General features: G+C 47.4%; 1 protein-coding gene across 1 annotated transcript in view; it reads right to left on the minus strand.

Moving 5' to 3' along the window:
- Nucleotides 1–829: 829 nt before the first annotated feature.
- The window catches only part of LOC309547565 (putative nuclease HARBI1), a 34001-nt gene continuing 14879 nt past the window's right edge, over nucleotides 830–19951 (minus strand). Inside the window, exons 3-4 of the mRNA XM_082247439.1 lie at nucleotides 13013–13381; nucleotides 830–972 (exon numbers count right to left, since the gene is read on the minus strand). Of these exons, the coding sequence (XP_082103565.1) occupies nucleotides 920–972; nucleotides 13013–13381 (422 nt within the window). The 3' untranslated portion in view covers nucleotides 830–919. The remainder of the gene's footprint in view (nucleotides 973–13012; nucleotides 13382–19951) is intronic.

Consider the following 19951-nt stretch of genomic DNA (forward strand, 5'->3'; position numbering starts at 1 on the left):
CCTCCTAAGACTGTAAAAGGACAGTTCTCCTGATTTTGCTCATGGGCCTCCATCACTGTAGCTGCAGCATCCATCCTATCCTCCGGGGTACTGGTGGGGCTTCCCCAGGTCCATCCTATCCTCCAGGGTACTGGTGGGGCTTCCCCAGGTCCATCCTATCCTCCAGGGTACTGGTGGGGCTTCCCCAGGTCCATCCTATCCTCCAGGGTACTGGTGGGGCTTCCCCAGGTCCATCCTATCCTCCGGGGTACTGGTGGGGCTTCCCCAAGTCCATCCTATCCTCCAGGGTACTGGTGGGGCTTCCCCAGGTCCATCCTATCCTCCAGGGTACTGGTGGGGCTTCCCCAGGTCCATCCTATCCTCCAGGGTACTGGTGGGGCTTCCCCAGGTCCATCCTATCCTCCAGGGTACTGGTGGGGCTTCCCCAGGTCCATCCTATCCTCCGGGGTACTGGTGGGGCTTCCCCAGGTCCTTTATTTCTTTCATCAGGTGGGTTGCAAGTTTAGACGGTGCCACCAACAGTTCCTGCTGGAGGCATGGTTTTGAACCTGGCCAAGAGCTCTGCACATCATTTGCGCCTGCTTCCCAATTGGCACATCCACAGTGCTTTCTTTTATTGTTGATGCCAGGTCTTGGTCCTCTTTTATTGTCGATGCCAGGTCTTGGTCCTCTGTGAGGACTGACTAGGAGAACTCCATAATGAAGCCCAAGGCTTCAGGCACGCTGTCAGGAAAGTTGGCCCCACCTCGGGCTGTGTGCTGGAGCCACGGACAGCTGCATTTTTTTTTGCCCCTGCTGCAGATCGGGACTGCAGGGTTCAAAAGCCGGCAGGAAAGGGCTTTCCTTATAGCTTTAATGTAGCTGATGTGCCCAGGGGTTGAGGAGCAAAGAGTTAAGGTGGCCATCTTCCCTCTGCTGCTCATGAGCACCCACCAAAATTTTTCTTCTTCAAATTGTTTAAATCTGACGTATCTGTAAAAGTAATTGAACAACAAATGATGAATGGTACATGTCTTCTGTATCCACAATATGAAGTCAATTTTACAAGATCTTGATAAAAATTTATTTTTAATAGATCTTACTAAAAATTAAACCTTTTTCTTATCTATAATTGATATTTAGCCCCTTTCCGCCCGGCCTATTGTGAAATGACAGCCAGACGGGGGCACTGTTGTTCTGGGAGGACACCATATGACATCCTCCCAGGACTGCGCCCCACAGGCCGGACACGGCGGATCACAGATGGCTGTACCAGCCTGCTGCCGATACCATGTGATCGCTGTGGCCAATCACAGTAGATTACATGGCAGTTGTACACAATGAAAAGCTTTGATTCACGCCTTACATTGTGTATTATTAGGATGAGTTCTGTGATTGGTCACAGTCATCACATGGTACAGACAGGGCCAATCATAGCCCACCTATACCATGTGATTAGCTGTGGCTAATCACAGTAGACTACATTACAGTTGTACACAATGAAAAGCTTTGATTCATGCCTTACATTGTGTATTATTAGGAGGAGTTCTGTGATTGGTCACAGTCATCACATGGTTCAGACAGGGCCAGTCATAGCCCACCTATACACCATGTGATTAGCGGTGGCCAATCCCAGCTAATACAATAGAAAAAAACTAAAGGAGTCGTTTTCGTTGTGGAAAAAACGGTTGCTTAGAATTTTAAAATTCACAGTTATACGCAATCATAATGTGTAAAAAAAAAAATCCTGATCACCAATCCAGAGTAGTATAGGGTAAATATATATATATATATATATATATATATATATATATATATTTTTTTTTTTTTTTAAAACATTAAAAAAAAAAAAATGATTATTTTTTTCTTTACATACCGTCACACCAGTTATACGAGGACGCTGCACTGCACTGGTTCACAGGATGTAAAAAAAAAAAATAAAAAAAATAATTAAAAAATATTTTATAACATAAAAAAAAAATTTTTTTTTCTTTACATACTGCCACCAGTCAGTGTCCCTGATAACAGTCAGGTTATGAGGACGCTGTACTGCACTGGTTTACAGTATGTAAAAAAAAAAAAAAGTAAAAATATTTTAAAACATTAAAAAAAATTATCATCAATTTTTTTTTTCTTTACATACTTTCACTAGTCAGTGTCCCTGAAAACCCCCACACCAGTTGTATGAGGACTCTGTACTGCACTGGTTCACACTTCACAGTATGTAAAAAAAAAAAAAAAAACATAAAAACAACAAAAAATTAAATAATATTTTAAAAAATATTTAAGAACATAAAAAAAATATATATTTTTTTTTTCTTTACATACGGTCACCAGTCAGTGTCTCTGATGACCATCATACCAGTTATATCAGGGCCCTGTACTGTACTGGTGTACAGTATGTAAAAAAAAAAGAAAAGAAAAAAAAGTAACAAAAAGTAAAAATATTTTAAAACATTAAAAAAATTATCATCAATTTTTTTTTCTTTACATACTTTCACTAGTCAGTGTCCCTGAAAACCGCCACATCAGTTGTATGAGGACTCTGTACTGCACTGGTTTACAGTATGTAAAAAATAAAAAATAAAACAAAAATTTAAATAATATTTAAAAACATTAAAAAAATTGTTTTTTTTTTCTTAACATACTGTCACCAGTCAGTGTCCCTGATAACCATCAAACCAGTTATATCAGGGCGCTGTACTGCACTGGTGTACAGTATGTAAAAAAAAAAAAAAAAAAAATTTAAAAATATTTTAAAACATATAAATTTTTTTTTTTTCATACTGTCACCAGTCAGTGTCTCTGATAACCGTCACACCAGTTATAGGAGGACGCTGTACTGCACTGGTTTACAGTATAGATAAAAAAAAAAAAAAGTAAAAAGTGACAAAAAAAGTAAAAAATATTTTAAAACATAAAAGGGGAGATCAAAGGGTTATGTGTGAGGTGCCTAGGGGGTGTTTTCTAATTGTATGGGGGCGTGGCTTGTGAAACAACCATAGAGACTTGTGATCCTTTATCGAAGGATCAAAGGCACTCTGATCATTCTAGAACGGTCAGCTGTGTTTACAACAGCAGAGCGTCGCTCTCATTCAGCGGGAAGCGATCGCGGGTGGCCATCGATGCTGTCACTCCTGTGGATCAGATCCCCTCTGCCTAGTGGGGGTGGGCCTGCGCGCTCGCCTCCAATACGTGGATTCACGCTGCCAGTATATCTGCGGCGGGCGGTCAGCAAGGTGCCTTTCACGAGTCCGCCTGTCAGTTTTATAGAACCATCCATTGCTCTCTATGGAGCGGCTGATGTCAGCTGACACTTGCTGCCATCGAATCCGATCCGGTGCACTAAATACAGGCGGATGGGGATCCATTCCCCATCCATCCGACGGATCTGATGACAGTTAGATGGAAACGGACATGCGGTCTGCTTTCATCCAATGGCCCCATAGAGAATGGCGGGCTGTGTCCGTGTCCGCTCTTCAAAGCTGAGCAGACACGGACCGGTCATCTGCCTGTTTAGTGGGGGATCAGTGGGGAGATCGCCCGCTGAGCAGGCGGATCCGCTTGATGAAGTCCACCCTGTCCAAAAGGGGCCTTATGGATAAAGTCCAGCTTTAATGTTGGTTATTATTTATTTTATTTTTTTGGGGGGTTTAATAAAAGTTTTTGTGCAAAAAGAGAGTTATACAGAAAGCGAAGTCTTAGGCAAGGAATAATTACAGTCATAACAAGCAGTGCTTCAAAATCCAGGTAAAATCCAAAATGAGCGTGACAACAAAACAGAAGGACAACTGTATCAAGGAGGCAACCAAAATCAGAAATATGGAATAGTAAAAACAAAAGAGGACCATTTTGTAAGGTTGGTTGGCGGGAACAAATAGTCTCGCTCCTGCAATTCAGAGGGATAACGGGAGGTATGACAACTCAATAGGATTATGCACTGGCGGGATGGAACCCCGGGCAGAGAAACGTGAAAAGGAAAGGAAAGAGGCAGAAAGGTGTCGAGGAGGGGGGGGGGGGGGGGGCGAGGAATGGGGAGGGGGTAAGAGCATAGCAGGGGGAAATGGGCAAGATGCTGGCAATATCAAACATCGGCTTCCTACTATCGGGTAACCACCGGCAAGGGAGGCTTCCCACTATCGGGTAACCACCGGGATGAGAGGCTTCCTACTATCGGGTAACCACCGGGATGGGAGGCTTCCTACTATCGGGTAACCACCGGGATGGGAGGCATCCTACTATCGGGTAACCACCGGGATGGGAGGCATCCTACTATCGGGTAACCACCGGGATGGGAGGCATCCTACTATCGGGTAACCACCGGGATGCGGGCCTCCTACTATTGGGTAACCACCGGGATGCGGGCCTCCTACTATCGGGTAACCACCAGGATGAGGGGGCCTCCAACTATTGGGTAACCACCGGGATATGGGGGCCTCCTACTAATCGGGTAACAACTGGGATGGGGGGCCTCCTACGATCGGGTAACCACCGGGATAGGGGGGCCTCCTACAATCGGGTAACCACCGGGTTCGGGGGCCTCCTACGATCGGGTAACCACCGGGATAGGGGGGCCTCCTACAATCGGGTAACCACGGGATGGGGGGCCTCCTACAATCGGGTAACCACCAGGATAGGGGGGCCTCCTACAATCGGGTAACCACCAGGATAGGGGGGCCTCCTACGATCGGATAACCACCAGGATAGGGGGGCCTCCAACTATAGGGTAACCACCGGGATAGGGGGGCCTCCAGCTATCGGGTAACCACCGGGATAGGGGGGCCTCCAACTATTGGGTAACCACCGGGATAGGGGGGCCTCCTACAATCGGGTAACCACCGGGATGGGGGGCCTCCTACGATCGGGTAACCACCGGGATAGGGGGGCCTCCTACAATCGGGTAACCACCGGGATAGGGGGCCTCCTACGATCGGGTAATCACCGGGATAGGGGGGCCTCCTACAATCGGGTAACCACCAGGATAGGGGGGCCTCCTACGATTGGGTAACCACCGGGATAGGGGGGCCTCCAACTATAGGGTAACCACCGGGATGGGGGGGCCTCCAACTATCGGGTAAGCACTGGGATGGGGGGGCCTCCAACTATCGGTAACCACCGCGATGGAGGCCTTCTACTATTGGGTAACCACCGCGATGGAGGCCTTCTACTATTGGGTAACCACCACGATGGATGCCTCCTACTTTTGGGTAACCACCGGGATGGGGGCCTCCTACTCTCGAGTAACCACCGGGATGGGGGGCCTTCTACTATTGGGTAACCACCGGGATGGGGGCCTCCTACTATCGAGTAACCACCGGGATGGGGGGCCTCCTACTATTGGGTAACCACCGGGATGGGGCCCTTCAGCCACAATAGTTAGTCCAGCACCAGGGAGTCCAATGTTTGTTATTATTTTATTAAACAAAAATAATTAAAAAATAGATAATTTAAAAAATTTGACTTACATTTAAAAAAAATGGTGGAGGTCCTCTTGAAAGGAAAAGGATCAGAAAATTGAGGCCAATTAGTCGTCACTCTTGGTAGAGTCTAAAAAACATAACATTAATGTTTCAAACATACTGTAACGTACACCAACACCTACATCTAAATCAGTGGTCTCCAAAATGTGGCCCTTTGCTTGCCTTTATCTGGCCCTTGGGATGCTTTTTCCCCCACTGACACCAATGACGGGGCACTATTCCTCCCACTGACACCAATGATGGGGCACTATTCCTCCCACTGATACCAATGATGGGGCACTATTCCTCCCACTGACACCAATGATGGAGTACTATTCCTCCCACTGACACCAATGATGGGGTACTATTCCTCCCACTGACACCAATGATGGGGCACTATTCCTCCCAATGACACCAATGATGGGGCACTATTCCTCCCACTGACACCAATGACGAGGCACTATTCCTCCCACTGACACCAATGATGGGGCACTATTCCTCCCAATGACACCAATGATGGGGCACTATTCCTCCCACTGACACCAATGATGGGGCACTATTCCTCCCACTAATACCAATGATGGGAAACTATTCCTCCCACTGACACCAATGATGGGGCACTAATACTCCCACTGACACCAATGATGGGGCACTATTCCTCCCACTGACACCAATGATGGGGCACTATTGCTCCCACTGACACCAATGATGGGGCACTATTGCTCCCACTGACACCAATGATGGGGCACTATTGCTCCCACTGACACCAATGATGGGGCACTATTCCTCCAACTGACACCAATGATGGGGCACTATTGATCTTTTATTGAAAAGAATCAAGCAACATATTTTATACAAAAGTAAAAAACAGAACTATAGTACAATATTCCAACAAAAAAAACAAAGGAATTCACATCCATGTGCAGAATATATACAATATATACATAATCCACTTCCAACATTCTTAGAAAACTATTTACATAAAGCAGCAGAGAGGGCCTAAGAGGCACAACCCATCACCTATGTATGCAGCCATTTATCAAAAACTGAGCATTAAGAAAAAATCTAGGGTGATAAGAGACAGAAAGCCACACCCGGGAAAGAGACTCCTGGCAGTCAGGGAGGCTTGAAACCCCTCCACGCCTTCAGCCAAGCCCTCTGACCCCACTTGTCTCTCTCAAGCGCCCGAATCTTCCCCACCTCATGCAGAATGTCACACACCACCACCTGAACAGGAAGGATTTTACGCCGAAGGGTGACCTGACACCGTGCGTTCCATGTGTAATAACGGACTACTAAACTAACTAAAAAAAGTGTATCCAAACAAAAGCCCCCACCAGTATTGAATGCTCCGTACACCCACTCAGCATAACCCAGCCTGGAGAGGAAAGGAACACCGAGGGCCCGCCCAACCTGTTTGTATACCTCTATGTTAAAAGGGCAACGAAGCAGAAAATGGTCCATAGTCTCCTCCTCACCTGCACATTCCTCCCGAGGACAACCACGATCCATCCCACTGCGGAATTTCAAATTGCCCCGAACATAGAGCCTCCCGTGGAAGCACAACCAGGCCAGATCCCTGAATTTAAGGGGGACTCTAGCCAAATTAATCAATCTTAACCCTTCCCTCAAAATTGGGCCTGGGCAATCCCTTAAGGCCAGTGGGTCATGAAAGACTTCACTCAAGACTCGGCTCATAAGGACTTTCCTCGGAGCGGATCTGAGATCTTCAGCCGACAGTCGCCACTGCCGCAGCAACTTCAGACACGGAGCGACATAGGCTGGGAGCTGACCACGATGACCCCTGAGATTCTTCACTTGGCCACCTTCTTCCCAAAGTCGCAGAAAAGGCCTAAACCAAGATCTAAACATGCCTGCCCATCCAGGAGGTTCCACTGCAAGCATACTACCAATGTTAAACTTGAGAAATAGCAGTGAAAAGAAAAGAACGGGGTTGACCATACCTAAGCCACCCTCCCTCCTGGATAGATAGGTGACATTCCTCTTGATGGGGTTCAGTCTGTTCCCCCACAGCATCTGGAAGAACACACTATAGATCCTAGCATAGAGAGACACTGGCAAGATGCAGACAGGGCTGACATACAAGAAGATCGGTATCAGGTAAGTCTTAATCAGATCAACCCTTTCCCTCAGAGATAACTTCCATCTCTTCCAGCTGACCACCTTAGTATTGGCAACTTCCAGCCTGCCTTCCCAGTTTTTGAGGCCATAATCGCCAGGTCCAAATTCAATGCCTAATATCTTAATTTTTTCCTGGGGCACTGGAAAAGTGTCCGGGAGATCAAACCCCTCACCTTCCTTTCCCATCCAAAAAACTTCACTCTTTTCCTGATTGATCTTGGAGCCTGATGCTTCAGAGTACCGTGATGTCAGAGAGACCACCTCCTCCGCTTCATCTGTCCCAGTGACAATCACTGACACATCATCCGCATAGGCAACAACCCTCAAAGGCGGCTCACCCGGGATTCCCACTGGTACCCCACACAACATGCTGCTCTCTAGCCTCCTGATGAAGGGGTCGATTGCAAACACATAGAGCAGGGGACTCAGCGGACAACCCTGGCGCACCCCAGAACCAACCTCAAAGGACTGTCCAACCCAACCATTAACAAGAGGGAAGCTTTCTGCCCCCTTATACAAAACTTTTAACCAATCGACAAAACCACCCGGCAGACCGTACTTACTAAAGAGCAACCACAGGTACTCATGATTGACACGATCGAAAGCCTTTGCCTGATCCAATGCCAGTAGATACTTTCCCCAGCCTGCAGCCCTGCACTGCTCCAAGGCCTCCCGGACAGCTAAAACCGCTGTGAAGGTGCTCCTACCCTGGATCGAACAGTGCTGATGGCGAGAAAGCAAAGACTCTGCTACTGCCGATAGGCGCCAGAAAAGTATCTTCGCCAGCACCTTTCTATCGACATTGAGAAGGCTGATGGGGCGCCAATTCTCAATCATCGAAGGATCTTTACCTTTTGAAAGAAGAATCACAGCTGAGTGTCTCATGGAAGGGGGAAGCACCCCCTCAGCAAGACAACTGTTAAAAATCTCTACCAAATGTGGGGCCAGAATAGACTTAAAGGCTTTGTAAAACTCAGCCGTCAGACCATCCGGTCCAGGTGACTTCTTGATGGCAAGCTGTTCAATTGCCCTCGTCACCTCTTCAACTGTGATCTCTTCTGTCAAATTCATCAAAGGGACATCTCCACCATTTAGACCTGGAATAGAGTCCAAAAAGCTTTCCATCTTGTCTCGGTCAAGCTCCTTCCTCCCAAGAAGTTCAGCATAAAAAGACCTGACGACCTCCAGGATCCCTGACCTGGACTTTGTCAAGGAACCTGTACTATCCTTAAGGCCAACGACCATCTTAACAGCTACACCCTGTTTGCAGTTCTGGTAAGGGTCAGGCGAGTGGTATTTCCCATAGTCCCGCTCCAGAACCAAAGAGGTATGCCGGTCATATTGACACTTCCTGAGGAGGATTTTCACTTCAGAGATTGCCCCAGGATCTCCTCCTCTCGAGACAAGAATATCCAGCTTCCTCCGCAAACGTTGGTAGGTCATGTATCTATTAAACTGTTTTTTATTGGCTAGGCCCCTGAAGAATCCAGCAATCCTCTTTTTGGTCAGCTCCCACCACTCAGCCTTGCTGCTACAAAAGTCCAGGATGGTCACCTGTGCCTGAAAGAATTCCTCAAAGGATTGTCTAACATGTTCTTCCTCAAGGAGAGTCGAATTTAATCTCCAGATGCCTTTGCCCCTCTGAGGGAAATCTGAAGCATTCAAGACCACAGATAGCATACAGTGATCAGAGAACTCCACCGCCTGCACCACTGGGGGTGAGAAAGCAGAGGCCTCCTTCAAAAAAAACCTATCTATCCTACTCTGACTATTACCTCGATGAAAGGTGAACCCTGTGTCATCCGGGAGGTGCTTAATGTGCACATCCACAAGACCAGCATCCCTAACCATACTATTTAAAAAAACGCTATCATATCCCAGCCGGTCATTGAAGTCCTTCCTGTCCTTGGGCCTAGTCACAGTATTAAAGTCACCTCCAAAAACCACTTGCCGGGATGTAAAAAGAAATGGCTTGATCCTTGTAAAAAGGCATTTCCTGTCCCACTTTGTGTGCGGCCCATAGATATTAATTAGGCGCAGGTCCTGCCCTCCCACAAGAACGTCTAAGACCATACATCTCCCAATCTCCACCTCAATAACCCGCCGGACAGTTACCATGCCGGTTTTAAACAACACCGCCACCCCGCCGTAAGGCTCGGCCGCAAGAGACCAGTAAGATGGACCATACCTCCACTCTCTCTTGGCCATATGAATATCTGCCAAGGAGGTGAGCCTAGTCTCCTGCAAAAATAAAATTTCAGCATCTAATTGGCTGAACAAAAAGAAGGCCATAGAACGAGCTCTTACTGACTTAATACTGGCGACATTTATTGTCACCACTTTTAACGGAGGGGGAACCGCCATTTGGGTTATTGAGTGGATTGCTTCTTAGCTCCCCTCTGCTGCTCATCACCAGAAGCCTCTCTCTTTCTTGAAGCCTCCTCCAACTCCATTTCAATTTCTGAATTCTGCTCAGAAGAATCCCCAGATGAGGAGATATCCCAAGCAGAAGCCCTAGAACGGTTGGGGACAGACACTGGGGCATCCTGTCCCTGTTCCGTCCTCACCGTCTGTCTCTTCCGCCTCACAACCTTCCTTCTCTCCTCCAGGTACTGCAGGTCAGATTCAGAGATGCTTTCATCTCTTGTTTTCTTCTTCTTCTTTGAAGTATTCACAGAGGACTTCTTTACAGAGGAAGCCGCAGCAGCACCCTTTTTGGTACCCTCTACCACTCCTGGTGGGTGGGGGGCTTCTTTAAGGTCACACTTAGGAAGGGAAGATTTATCGGGAATAACTGACTTGGGGGGCACAGACTTGGAAGGTTCTGACACAAGAGGAGCAGGGACAGTAGGCTGGGGGGACACAGGGACAGACACAGAAGGAATACTTACAGATACAGGAGGGGTGGGCACAGGGACTGGGGAGGGATCCTGAACAAGACCAGGGGGGTCAGTCACCGCAGAGGAGGGTGGTAAAACAGGGGCCTCATCCTCCATCCTGTCCAGCCTTAAGAGGTCATCTATCACCTCTCTATCTATATTATGCAAGGCTTCAGGACATCGGCTGTAGGGGTGGCCAAGGCGCAGGCACAGGTTGCACCTTATCGCCTGGGTGCAGTCCCTGGCCACATGACCCTGCCCCCGACACACTGAACAGATCAGAGCTGAACAAGAGGAGCTAAAATGCCCCTTTTCTCCACAGCGGTGACACAGTTTTGGCTGACCGGGATAAAAAATGGTCATCCTATCCCTCCCTATAAAGGCAGAGGAGGGCAGGTGACGGACAACATTCCCATCCCTAGCCAACCTGACCGTTACCGACCAACCCCCGGTCCAGATGCCACGCTCATCATAAATTTTATCTGGCCTGGTCAAAACATCCCCATAATTTCTCAACCAGACCTCTAAGTCCCGAGCAGGAACACTCTCATTTGTGAGGATAATAGTGATTTTCTTTACTGTTGACCTTTGGGAAACTGCCACTGGCACCAGACCTTCCCATTCGGGTCTTGACCTGCACCGAGCCATATATCGTTCCCAGAACAGGTCAAGACCCTCTGGTCTGGTGAAACTAACCGTGTACTCCCGACTTCCAGCCACATGTATCAAGGCATATAGGTCATTAGCCCCAAAACCCATATCCAAGATCAGGTCCACAACCATACGCCGTGCTACAGGGACTGCACCACCTTCCCATTTAAGGAGGACTACGTTCCGCCTTGGACCCCCAGCAGGAGCCATAGACCCAAGACCAGATCCAATGGTGCTCATAGTGGCAGCCTGCAAGGGAAAACCCCGATTGGAAGCGGAGCTCCTCCTTGATTGTATTCCTGGCTTGATGATATTGCCAGGAGCACAGCTTACCACCTGTGCAAATGTAGGCTTATTAGGGCCAAGACCCCACACTGATGTCACATTATCAGGTACATTTCTATTATTATTTTCAGCTTGGCCTAAATCAGCAGCATTATCAGTTAAACATACAATGGTGGGTCCCACCACACCTGCAATGTTATTAGGTGTAGTTACTGTTTCTAATGCAGTACCAAATGCTTCCTGCTGCTGCGCTGTAGAGTCCTGGTTAGTTATTACTGAGACAGTTTTGGGCTCAGCAGAAGCAGGGTTAATCGGCTCTTCTGGGTTTTGTAGTTCCTGAGCAGAAATGTCATTTTTTAAACGTAACATTTTCTCAGCAGGCAAAGCATTGCTGAGTACAGGGGTATCATCCTGGGTGTCACTGGGAAAACCCTCATTATTAGGCAAGGTGCTAAAAGGCACAAAAACAGTTTTGTCTATTACCTGAGACTTGATAGCTTTTATCTTATCAGGTACATGATCCGGCAAGTCCTCCACATCACCAAACACCAGCTTATCTCCCTGTACTGGAGACTCCATTACCTGGATTACCTTTAGCATGCCTCCTGAGCCCTGAGATGGCAATGGACTGCTTACCTCACCTTGAGGGGGAAGGGGGTCAGAACATGGGGTCTCCTCCTCCACCTCCATCTTTGCAAACCTTCGGTCGTTGCTAAACTTCTCCCTGAAGGGACCATCCCTGCCTTCCATCATGGCCACGATGGTTTCCTGATGTTCCACACGGACCTTAGCTAATTGGACCTCTGAATCCATGGATCCGCGGTTCTTGCTGAACAAGCCTTCACGCTGCTTTCTCAGGCGCTTTAAATCCGCTCTAAGCTTGTAGAGCTTGTCTCTTTCCTTATTGAGGACTTTGATCCCGGCCACCACTCGCTCCCGAATGGATCCAGCATCTTCATCCTCACCAGGTGCAGAGAGATCACCAACCACGGCTTGTCCAGAAGCAGGGGTGCCATCCATCCGACCAGGGGATGGCTGAGAGCCTCCAGCAGGAGAGGCCCCGCTGGCCTGCATGGCCTCCCCAGGAAGGAGCCAGCAGGGCTGGGAGGGATTTCACCTCACTCCCCTCTCAAACAGATCACCTGGAGCAGCTCCAGACACACAGCCAGAGAACCTTGCAGCAGCCACACCCGAAGCTGAATGATGGGACACTACTCCTCCCACTGACAGCAATGATGGGGCATTATTCCTCCCACTGACACCAATGATGGGGCACTATTCCTCCCACTGATACCAATGATGGGGCACTATTCCTCCTACTGACACCAATGATGGAGCACTATTCCTCCCACTGACACCAATGATGGGGCACTATTTCTCCCACTGACACCAATGATGGGGCACTATTCCTCCCACTGACACCAATGATGGGGCATCATTCTTCCCACTGACACCAATGATGGGGCACTATTCCTCCCACTGACACCATCAATGGGGTACAGTTCTTTCCCACTGACCACAGTCCGGCCCCCCTAAAGCTTATAGAACAATAAACTGGCCCTGTGTGTAGAAAGTTTGGACCCCCCTGTACTAAATCAAAATGAAAAAAATGTTAACCCTGGAAATAGTCCTGAATGAGATCCTGACGGACCCGGTTCCCTGGGTCTGTTGAATCCTCAGAGGCAGCCAGGAGTGTCGGTATTTCTGGCGGCAGATCATCACGGATGGGCAAGTCTACATTATTTGCAAGAGCGACATTGTGTAAGATGGCGCATACAAGGATGATATCGGACACCAGCTCCGGGGTGTGCTGCAGGAACCCGCCAGTTTTGGACAGACATCGGAAGGTGGATTTCCACACCCCCAACGTTTTCTCGATCACCGCATGGGTGTGGCCATGTGCGCGGTTATATCCCGCCTCCGCCGCAGTCTGTGGATTTACCAGAGGCGTCATCAGCCACGGCCTGCATCCATATCCCGCGTCTCCTGTAATCACAGAAATATCACAAGTCATTTTTATTTATAGCAAGCAGATACATTCTGAAACAACGTCTCCATTTATTTTTAATGGCTGATCTTTTTGTTTAGGTTTACCATTTGCCAGTTATATAGCGGCAGGTCCCTGCAAATCGCTGTACCTGTACGGCGGTTCGCAGGAGTGATCTTGTGGGCGCACGCCCATGCCCACTCGCCAGCGGAGAAGCCGATCCACGAGGCTGGCGGGCGCAATTTCTGCCATTCGCTTCCCGGTCCAGAACTGGTTAAAGGCTGATCTTTTTATTTATGCTTTACCACTTGCCAACCAGCCGCCGCAGTTATACGGCCGCACCCATTCATCAGCAGGAAAGGCGAGGCGCAGGGCCGGCGGCCGCGATCGCTCCCCGTGAAGAGAGAATGGCGGTCTGCTGTTGTTCCCTCAACTATCAATACAGAGCTCCTGTGTTCCTCCTATTTAGGATCACAGGTCTCTGTTTTGAATCAACAAGCCCATCCCCCTCACAGTTAGAAAACACCCCCTAGGGTCACACTTAACCCTTTGATCGCCCCTGGGTTAACCCCTTCCCTGCCAGTATCATTATTACAGTAACAGAGCCATGGGCATCCACAGGTATAGGCAAGGGGGGGGGGGACGCCCCCCCCTGGAATCTCAACTTCACCGTTAAAGTGTCGGTTAAGCCACTTTATACCATCCTGTCTGGTCTGTTTAATAATTCTGTGTTCCTCTGTGTCTATGTTTTAAAAAAATAAGCCGTTTTTTATCAGTTTTTAGAGCGCCAAGCGCCGCTCACGTGACCCGCCAGCTCTCTCCTTTCCCCATCTGACAGCTGCCTGCCGTGGGCGGGGCTGAGGATTCCTTGCTTACACCAGTCCAGAGGGGAGGAGGAAGGGAGGGGGAGAGGAAGAAAGAGGTGGCGAGTCACGTGAGCGGCGATTGGCGCTCTGAAAACCTGTAAAGAACGGCTTATTTTTATAAAACACAGACACAGGGGCACACAGGATTATTAAACAGACTGTAGACAGGATATGAAACGTTAAATAAAACTACAGCAGCAGCAGGAGGGGAGGGGGGCTGGCACTGACACAGGAGGGTTGGTTCTGGATACCCTTGATCCTGAGGGGGCAGTAAGACCATTGGCTTTTTTCCACTTGAGTCTGAAGTATCCCTCTTCCCTCCGTCATATTCTACTTGAGCGCAAGAGATTTGCTTTACTATTGACACAGGAGAAGACAGGCGGAGGGGGGGGGGGGGGAGAGGACAGAGGAGGACAGGAGAGCTGTGGATGATGAAGGCACGTAAACTGACCACGGTGTCAGGGCTCAGCAGCCATGGTATATGGTGGTCAGTTTCAGAGGGGAGGACATAGCCAGGCAGGATCAGCCATTTTTTTTAGGTGATAGAAGGGGCCAAATTACACAGCAAAGCACTGTGCTGTATAACATGATTTAAGGGAACAGGATCATTTTTTTTTTTTTTTTTTAAGTTAACAAATGCTTATCCACTTAAGCCCCGGAAGATTTTACCCCCTTCCTGACCAGGGGGTATTTTGCGATTCGGCACTGCGTGACTTTAACGGACAATTGCGCGGTCGTGCGACGCTGTACCTAAACGAATTTGACATCCTTTTTTTTCCCACAAACAGAGCTTTCTTTTGGTGGTATTTCATCACCTGTGCGATTTTTTGATCATGCGCTATAAACAAAAAAACAGCGTCAATTTTGCAAAAATAACAATATTTTTCAAATTTTTTATATGAAATTCCCCCCAAAAAAAATGTAAAAATCTAAATTTTTTAACATTTTCGGGCAATTTGTTTTATGCTACATATGTTTGGTAAAAAAAAAAATCGCAAAAAGCGTATTTTGATTGGTTTGCGCAAAAGTTATTGCGTTTACTAACAAAGGGAAAGATTTTTGTCATTTTTGTTGTTTTTTTTTTAACGCGTAATGGCGGCGATCTGCGATTTTTTTTGCGGTACTGCGACATTGCGGCGGACAGATCGGACCCTTGACTGCCATTTTTGACACTTTTGGGGTTACCAGTGACATTTCTACAGTAATCAGTGCTATATATATGCACTGTTACTGTAAAAATACACTGGCAGTGAAGGGGTTAACTTTATTTGAGAGGGAGGGGCTGTGTGTGTCCCTAGGGGCGTGATTCTAACTGTGATTGGCTGTCTGTTGAGCTGTAGTTACACTGATCAACGGTTCTACATAGTAGAACCGTATGATCTGTGTTTCTACACCGGGGAGAATGACAGGCGGCTTGTTTACACTAACCGCCTGACTTTTCTCCCTCTGCAGCGACGATCGCCGAGTGAGTGGCGGACATCGGGTCCGCCGGTCACACGTGCGGGGAGGTCCGTGACCGCGCGGGAGCGTGCCGCCGGCGGCGCGCGCTCGCTCCCCAGAGCCTCACAGGCTAGTGACGTATATTTACGTCACTTTGCCTGTGAGGGGCTGACCGCCGCAGTAAATCTACTTGCGGCGGTCGGCAAGTGGTTAAAAAATAAATGCTGCAGTTTGCCCTCTAAAAATAAATACTCAAAATAAGTATAATGCCTAAGCCCCTTCCCTTAATGCCATTGTTGAAAAGGGGCGGAGCATGGGTGACCTTACAATTATGTCCCCCCCTTGAAAAAAGTTCTGCGGACGCCCATGAACAGTGCATATTTTTAGCACTGATTACTGTAGTAATGTCACTGGTCCCCCCCAAAAGTGTAAAAATGTCAGTTAGGGGTCCGATCTGTCCGCCGCAATGTCGCAGTCCTGCTAAAAATCGCAGATCGCTGCCATTACTAGTAAAAAAAATAGAAAATAAATAAAAATGACATAAATCATTTCCTCTAGTTTGTAGACGCAATAACTTTTACGCAAACCAAATCAAAATACGCTTATTGGGATTTTTTTTAACCAAAATCATGTAGCAGAATACAAATTGGCCTAAAAGGATGAAAAAAAATTGATTTTTAAATGTTTCTTATTGGGAATGTTATATAGCAGAAAGTAAAAAATATTGTTTTTTTTTCAGAATTGTCGCTCTTTTCTTGTTTATAGCAAAAAAAAAAAAAAGAAAAGAAAAGAAAAAAAAATACCACCAAAAGAAAGCTCTATTTGTGGGGGGGGGGGGGGGGGAAAGACATCAATTTTATTTGGGTACAGCGTTGCACGACCGCACAATTGTCCATTAAAGTAACGCAGTGCTGAATTGCAAAAATGGCCTGGTCATTAAGGGGAAAATCTTCTGGTCCAGAAGTGGTTAAAAAATTTATAAGCTTCTGATATTTTTTTTATTTATTTATTTTTCAAGTTTAGCAGTTGACTGTAAGCCCACTGCTGAGAGTACACTGAACTGCCATTGGGCTCTATGCATCCAACTCACGGCTCCCTGCATGTTGTTCGAGGGACATCAGAGATGTATAGTAACTAAGTAGAACTACTTCACTACTGTACTTAGTACCGAAAGGCGGTATCTGTACTTTCCTAGAGTAGAATTATTTTCTCCTACTTCCACTTTTACTTCACTACATTTTTTCAATGATTTCAATACTTCTACTCCGATATTTTTTTTTTTGTGCTGCATAGTTACTCGTTACTATTATAAAAATTACCACTGCCAGAACAGTAGATGGCAGGTTTCATGAAGCTCAAAACATGTGTATTATCAGCGCATACGAAAATAAATGCTACTGTATGTATAAATAAAAGCTGCATTTGAAATAATAAAAAACAATATGATGTTCAAACTTTTGACTTCTTTCTTTAATAACTACATAACACAGTACTTGTACTTTTACTTTCAGTACTTGAGTAGCAAAATTAAAAAAAAAACTACTTGCAATACTTAAGTACAAAATGTTTTGAATACTTTAGTACTTCTACTCAAGTCACTTTTTGATAGAGCACTTGTACTTTTACGTAAGTAAGTATGGGTTTCGAGTACTTTATACAACTCTGGACCGCTGCAGCTGCTCCTCTACTGTCTGGACACTATTTTCAAGACCTCCAGGGGAATAGCACTCAGGACAGAGAACACTTGGCCTGGACCAAAAGGCCTTTTGCAACCCACCCGAACCTCCACCAACCATAAAGAGACAACTGAGTCTTCTGGGTGTAGGACTATCTCACCTGTCGTCCTGCTCTGTCTAGAGATGGTTCCCTCAATGAACTGTAGCCCCCCAGTGCTGGCAGCACTCATGCAGCCCCAGACCATGACACTCCCACCACCATGCTTGACTGTAGGAAGACACACTTGTCTTTGTACTCCTCACCTGGTTGCCGCCACACACGCCTGACACCATCTGAACCCAATAAGTTTATCTTGGTCTCATCAGACCACAGGAGATGGTTCCAGTAATCCATGTCCTTAGTCTGCTTGTCTTCAGCAAACTGTTTGCGGGCTTTCTTGTGCATCATCTTTAGAAGAGGCTTCCTTCTGGAATGACAGCCATGCAGACCAATTTGATGCAGTGTGCGGTGTATGGTCTGAGCACTGACAGGCTGACCCCCCCACCCCTTCAACCTCTGCAGCATTGCTGGCAGCACTCATACATCTATTTCCCAAAGACATCCTGGCCTGGCCAATCCCTGCAGAGGAGTGTTCAGAAGCTGGCTGAGGAGGTGATAAATAGTCTGGAGCCCTGTGGATAGTGTTCCTTCTTCCAAGGAGGGTTCCAAGCGTGGGGGGGCTGCTGCTCTTCTGGAGGTAGTCTGGGGACTGTATATCTGTTCTTAAGGCCTCAGTGGTGTCAGGGCGGCGATCTGCGATTTTTTTTGCGGTACTGTGACATTGCGGCGGACAGATCGGACCCTTGACTGACATTTTTGACACTTTTGGGGTTACCAGTGACATTTCTACAGTAATCAGTGCTATACATATGCACTGTTACTGCAAAATTACACTGGTAGTGAAGGGGTTAACTGTATTTGAGAGGGAGGGGTTATGTGTGTCCCTAGGGGCGTGTTTCTAACTGTGATTGGCTGTGGCTTGAGGTGTAGGAACAGTGATCAACGGTCCTACATAGTAGAACCGTATGATCACTATTCCTATACAGGGGAGAATGACAGGCGGCTTGTTTATATTAGCCGCCTGACTTTCTCCCTCTCCCCCGACGATCGCCGAGTGACCGGCGGACATCGGGTCCGCTGGTCACACGCGCGGGGGGGTCCGTGACCGCGCGAGAGCGCGCCTCCGGCGCCTCGCGCCCGCTCCCTTGAGCCTCACAGGCTAGCGACATAGACCTACGTCGATCTGCCTGTGAGGGGCTGACTGCCGCAGTAAATATACTGTGAGCAGTCGGCAAGTGGTTAATAAACTGGCCCTTTGCATTGCTGTCACTTTCTGACCGCAATCAGAAGATCATTTTCACTCCTCATCGCAGCTTCATAGACCACTGCACAGAAGACGCTTATCTCTGTAGAGCTACCCCCATAGGAGCCACTGATATTAACTGATTTTTCCCTAAAAGTATAGAGGCTTCACAACCCAACAAGCACCAGTCCATTCACACCGGCTCTAATAACACAGTCTAGAGCAGTGTTTCTCAACTCCGGTCCCCAGGGCACACTAACAGGCCAGGTTTGCAAGAAAACTGAAGTACATCACAGGTGACATCATTTGCTGCTCAGTAGTAGTAGATTGCAGTATTCTAGCCTACATCTCCCCAAGGTAATAACTAAAATTTGGCCTGTTAGTGTGCCCTGAGGACCGGAGTTGAGAAACACTGGTCTAGAGGATGTCTTTTTAAGATTTATTGCTTGAAGAACTTTAACAAGAGAGGGGTTAGGGCATGGGATACTCCAAAATGATTAGTATTAGTACTTAGTAATCAGTAGATAGTCTTCTACCTTAAGCATTTGTGGGTGTTTAGACTGTTTAGTGCCTCACAGATAGGGACCATGGGGCAGGTTTCTGGGCAGTCTAAAGCCTTATGCCTGGGGGCCATGAGGCAGGTTTAAAGGTCTCCCAGCTGGGAACCAGGGGGCAGGTTTCTGGGCAGTCTAAGACCTCGCAACTAAAGGACAATGAGGCAAGTTCCCAGGCAGTCTAAGCCCTCACAGCTGGCGACCTTAAGGCAGGTTTCTCTGCAGTCTAGGGCTTCACAGCTGGGAACCAGGAGGCAGATTTCTGGGCAGGGGGGGAGAGATTGGCGCAAACGGACTGAGCGGGTTGCTGCAATAGTCTATGATGTGGGCAAATGGTAAAAGTCCAGTGAGATTGCTTGTACACTTTGCTGGCTGCCGGCTTGTAGAGGGTGAAGCAACCCTGTATAAATCCCTGATAAATGTAAAGTTATGTACTTGGGGGCTAAGAATATGCATGCATCATACATACTAGGGGGAGTAGAACTGGGGAAATCCATAGCAGAGAAGGATCTGGGTGTTCTGGTAGATCATAAGCTTAATAATATAATAATAGCATGCAATGCCAAGTTGCTGTTTCCAAAGCAAGCAAAGTCCTTTCTTGTATAACAGAGGCATGGATTACAGAGAGAGAGATATCATTATTCCCCTGTACAAATCATTAGTAAGACCTCATCTGGAATATGCAGTTCA

Source organism: Pelophylax lessonae, assembly GCF_965119305.1.
Source record: "Pelophylax lessonae genome assembly, chromosome: 2".
NCBI classification, from domain to species: domain Eukaryota; kingdom Metazoa; phylum Chordata; class Amphibia; order Anura; family Ranidae; genus Pelophylax; species Pelophylax lessonae.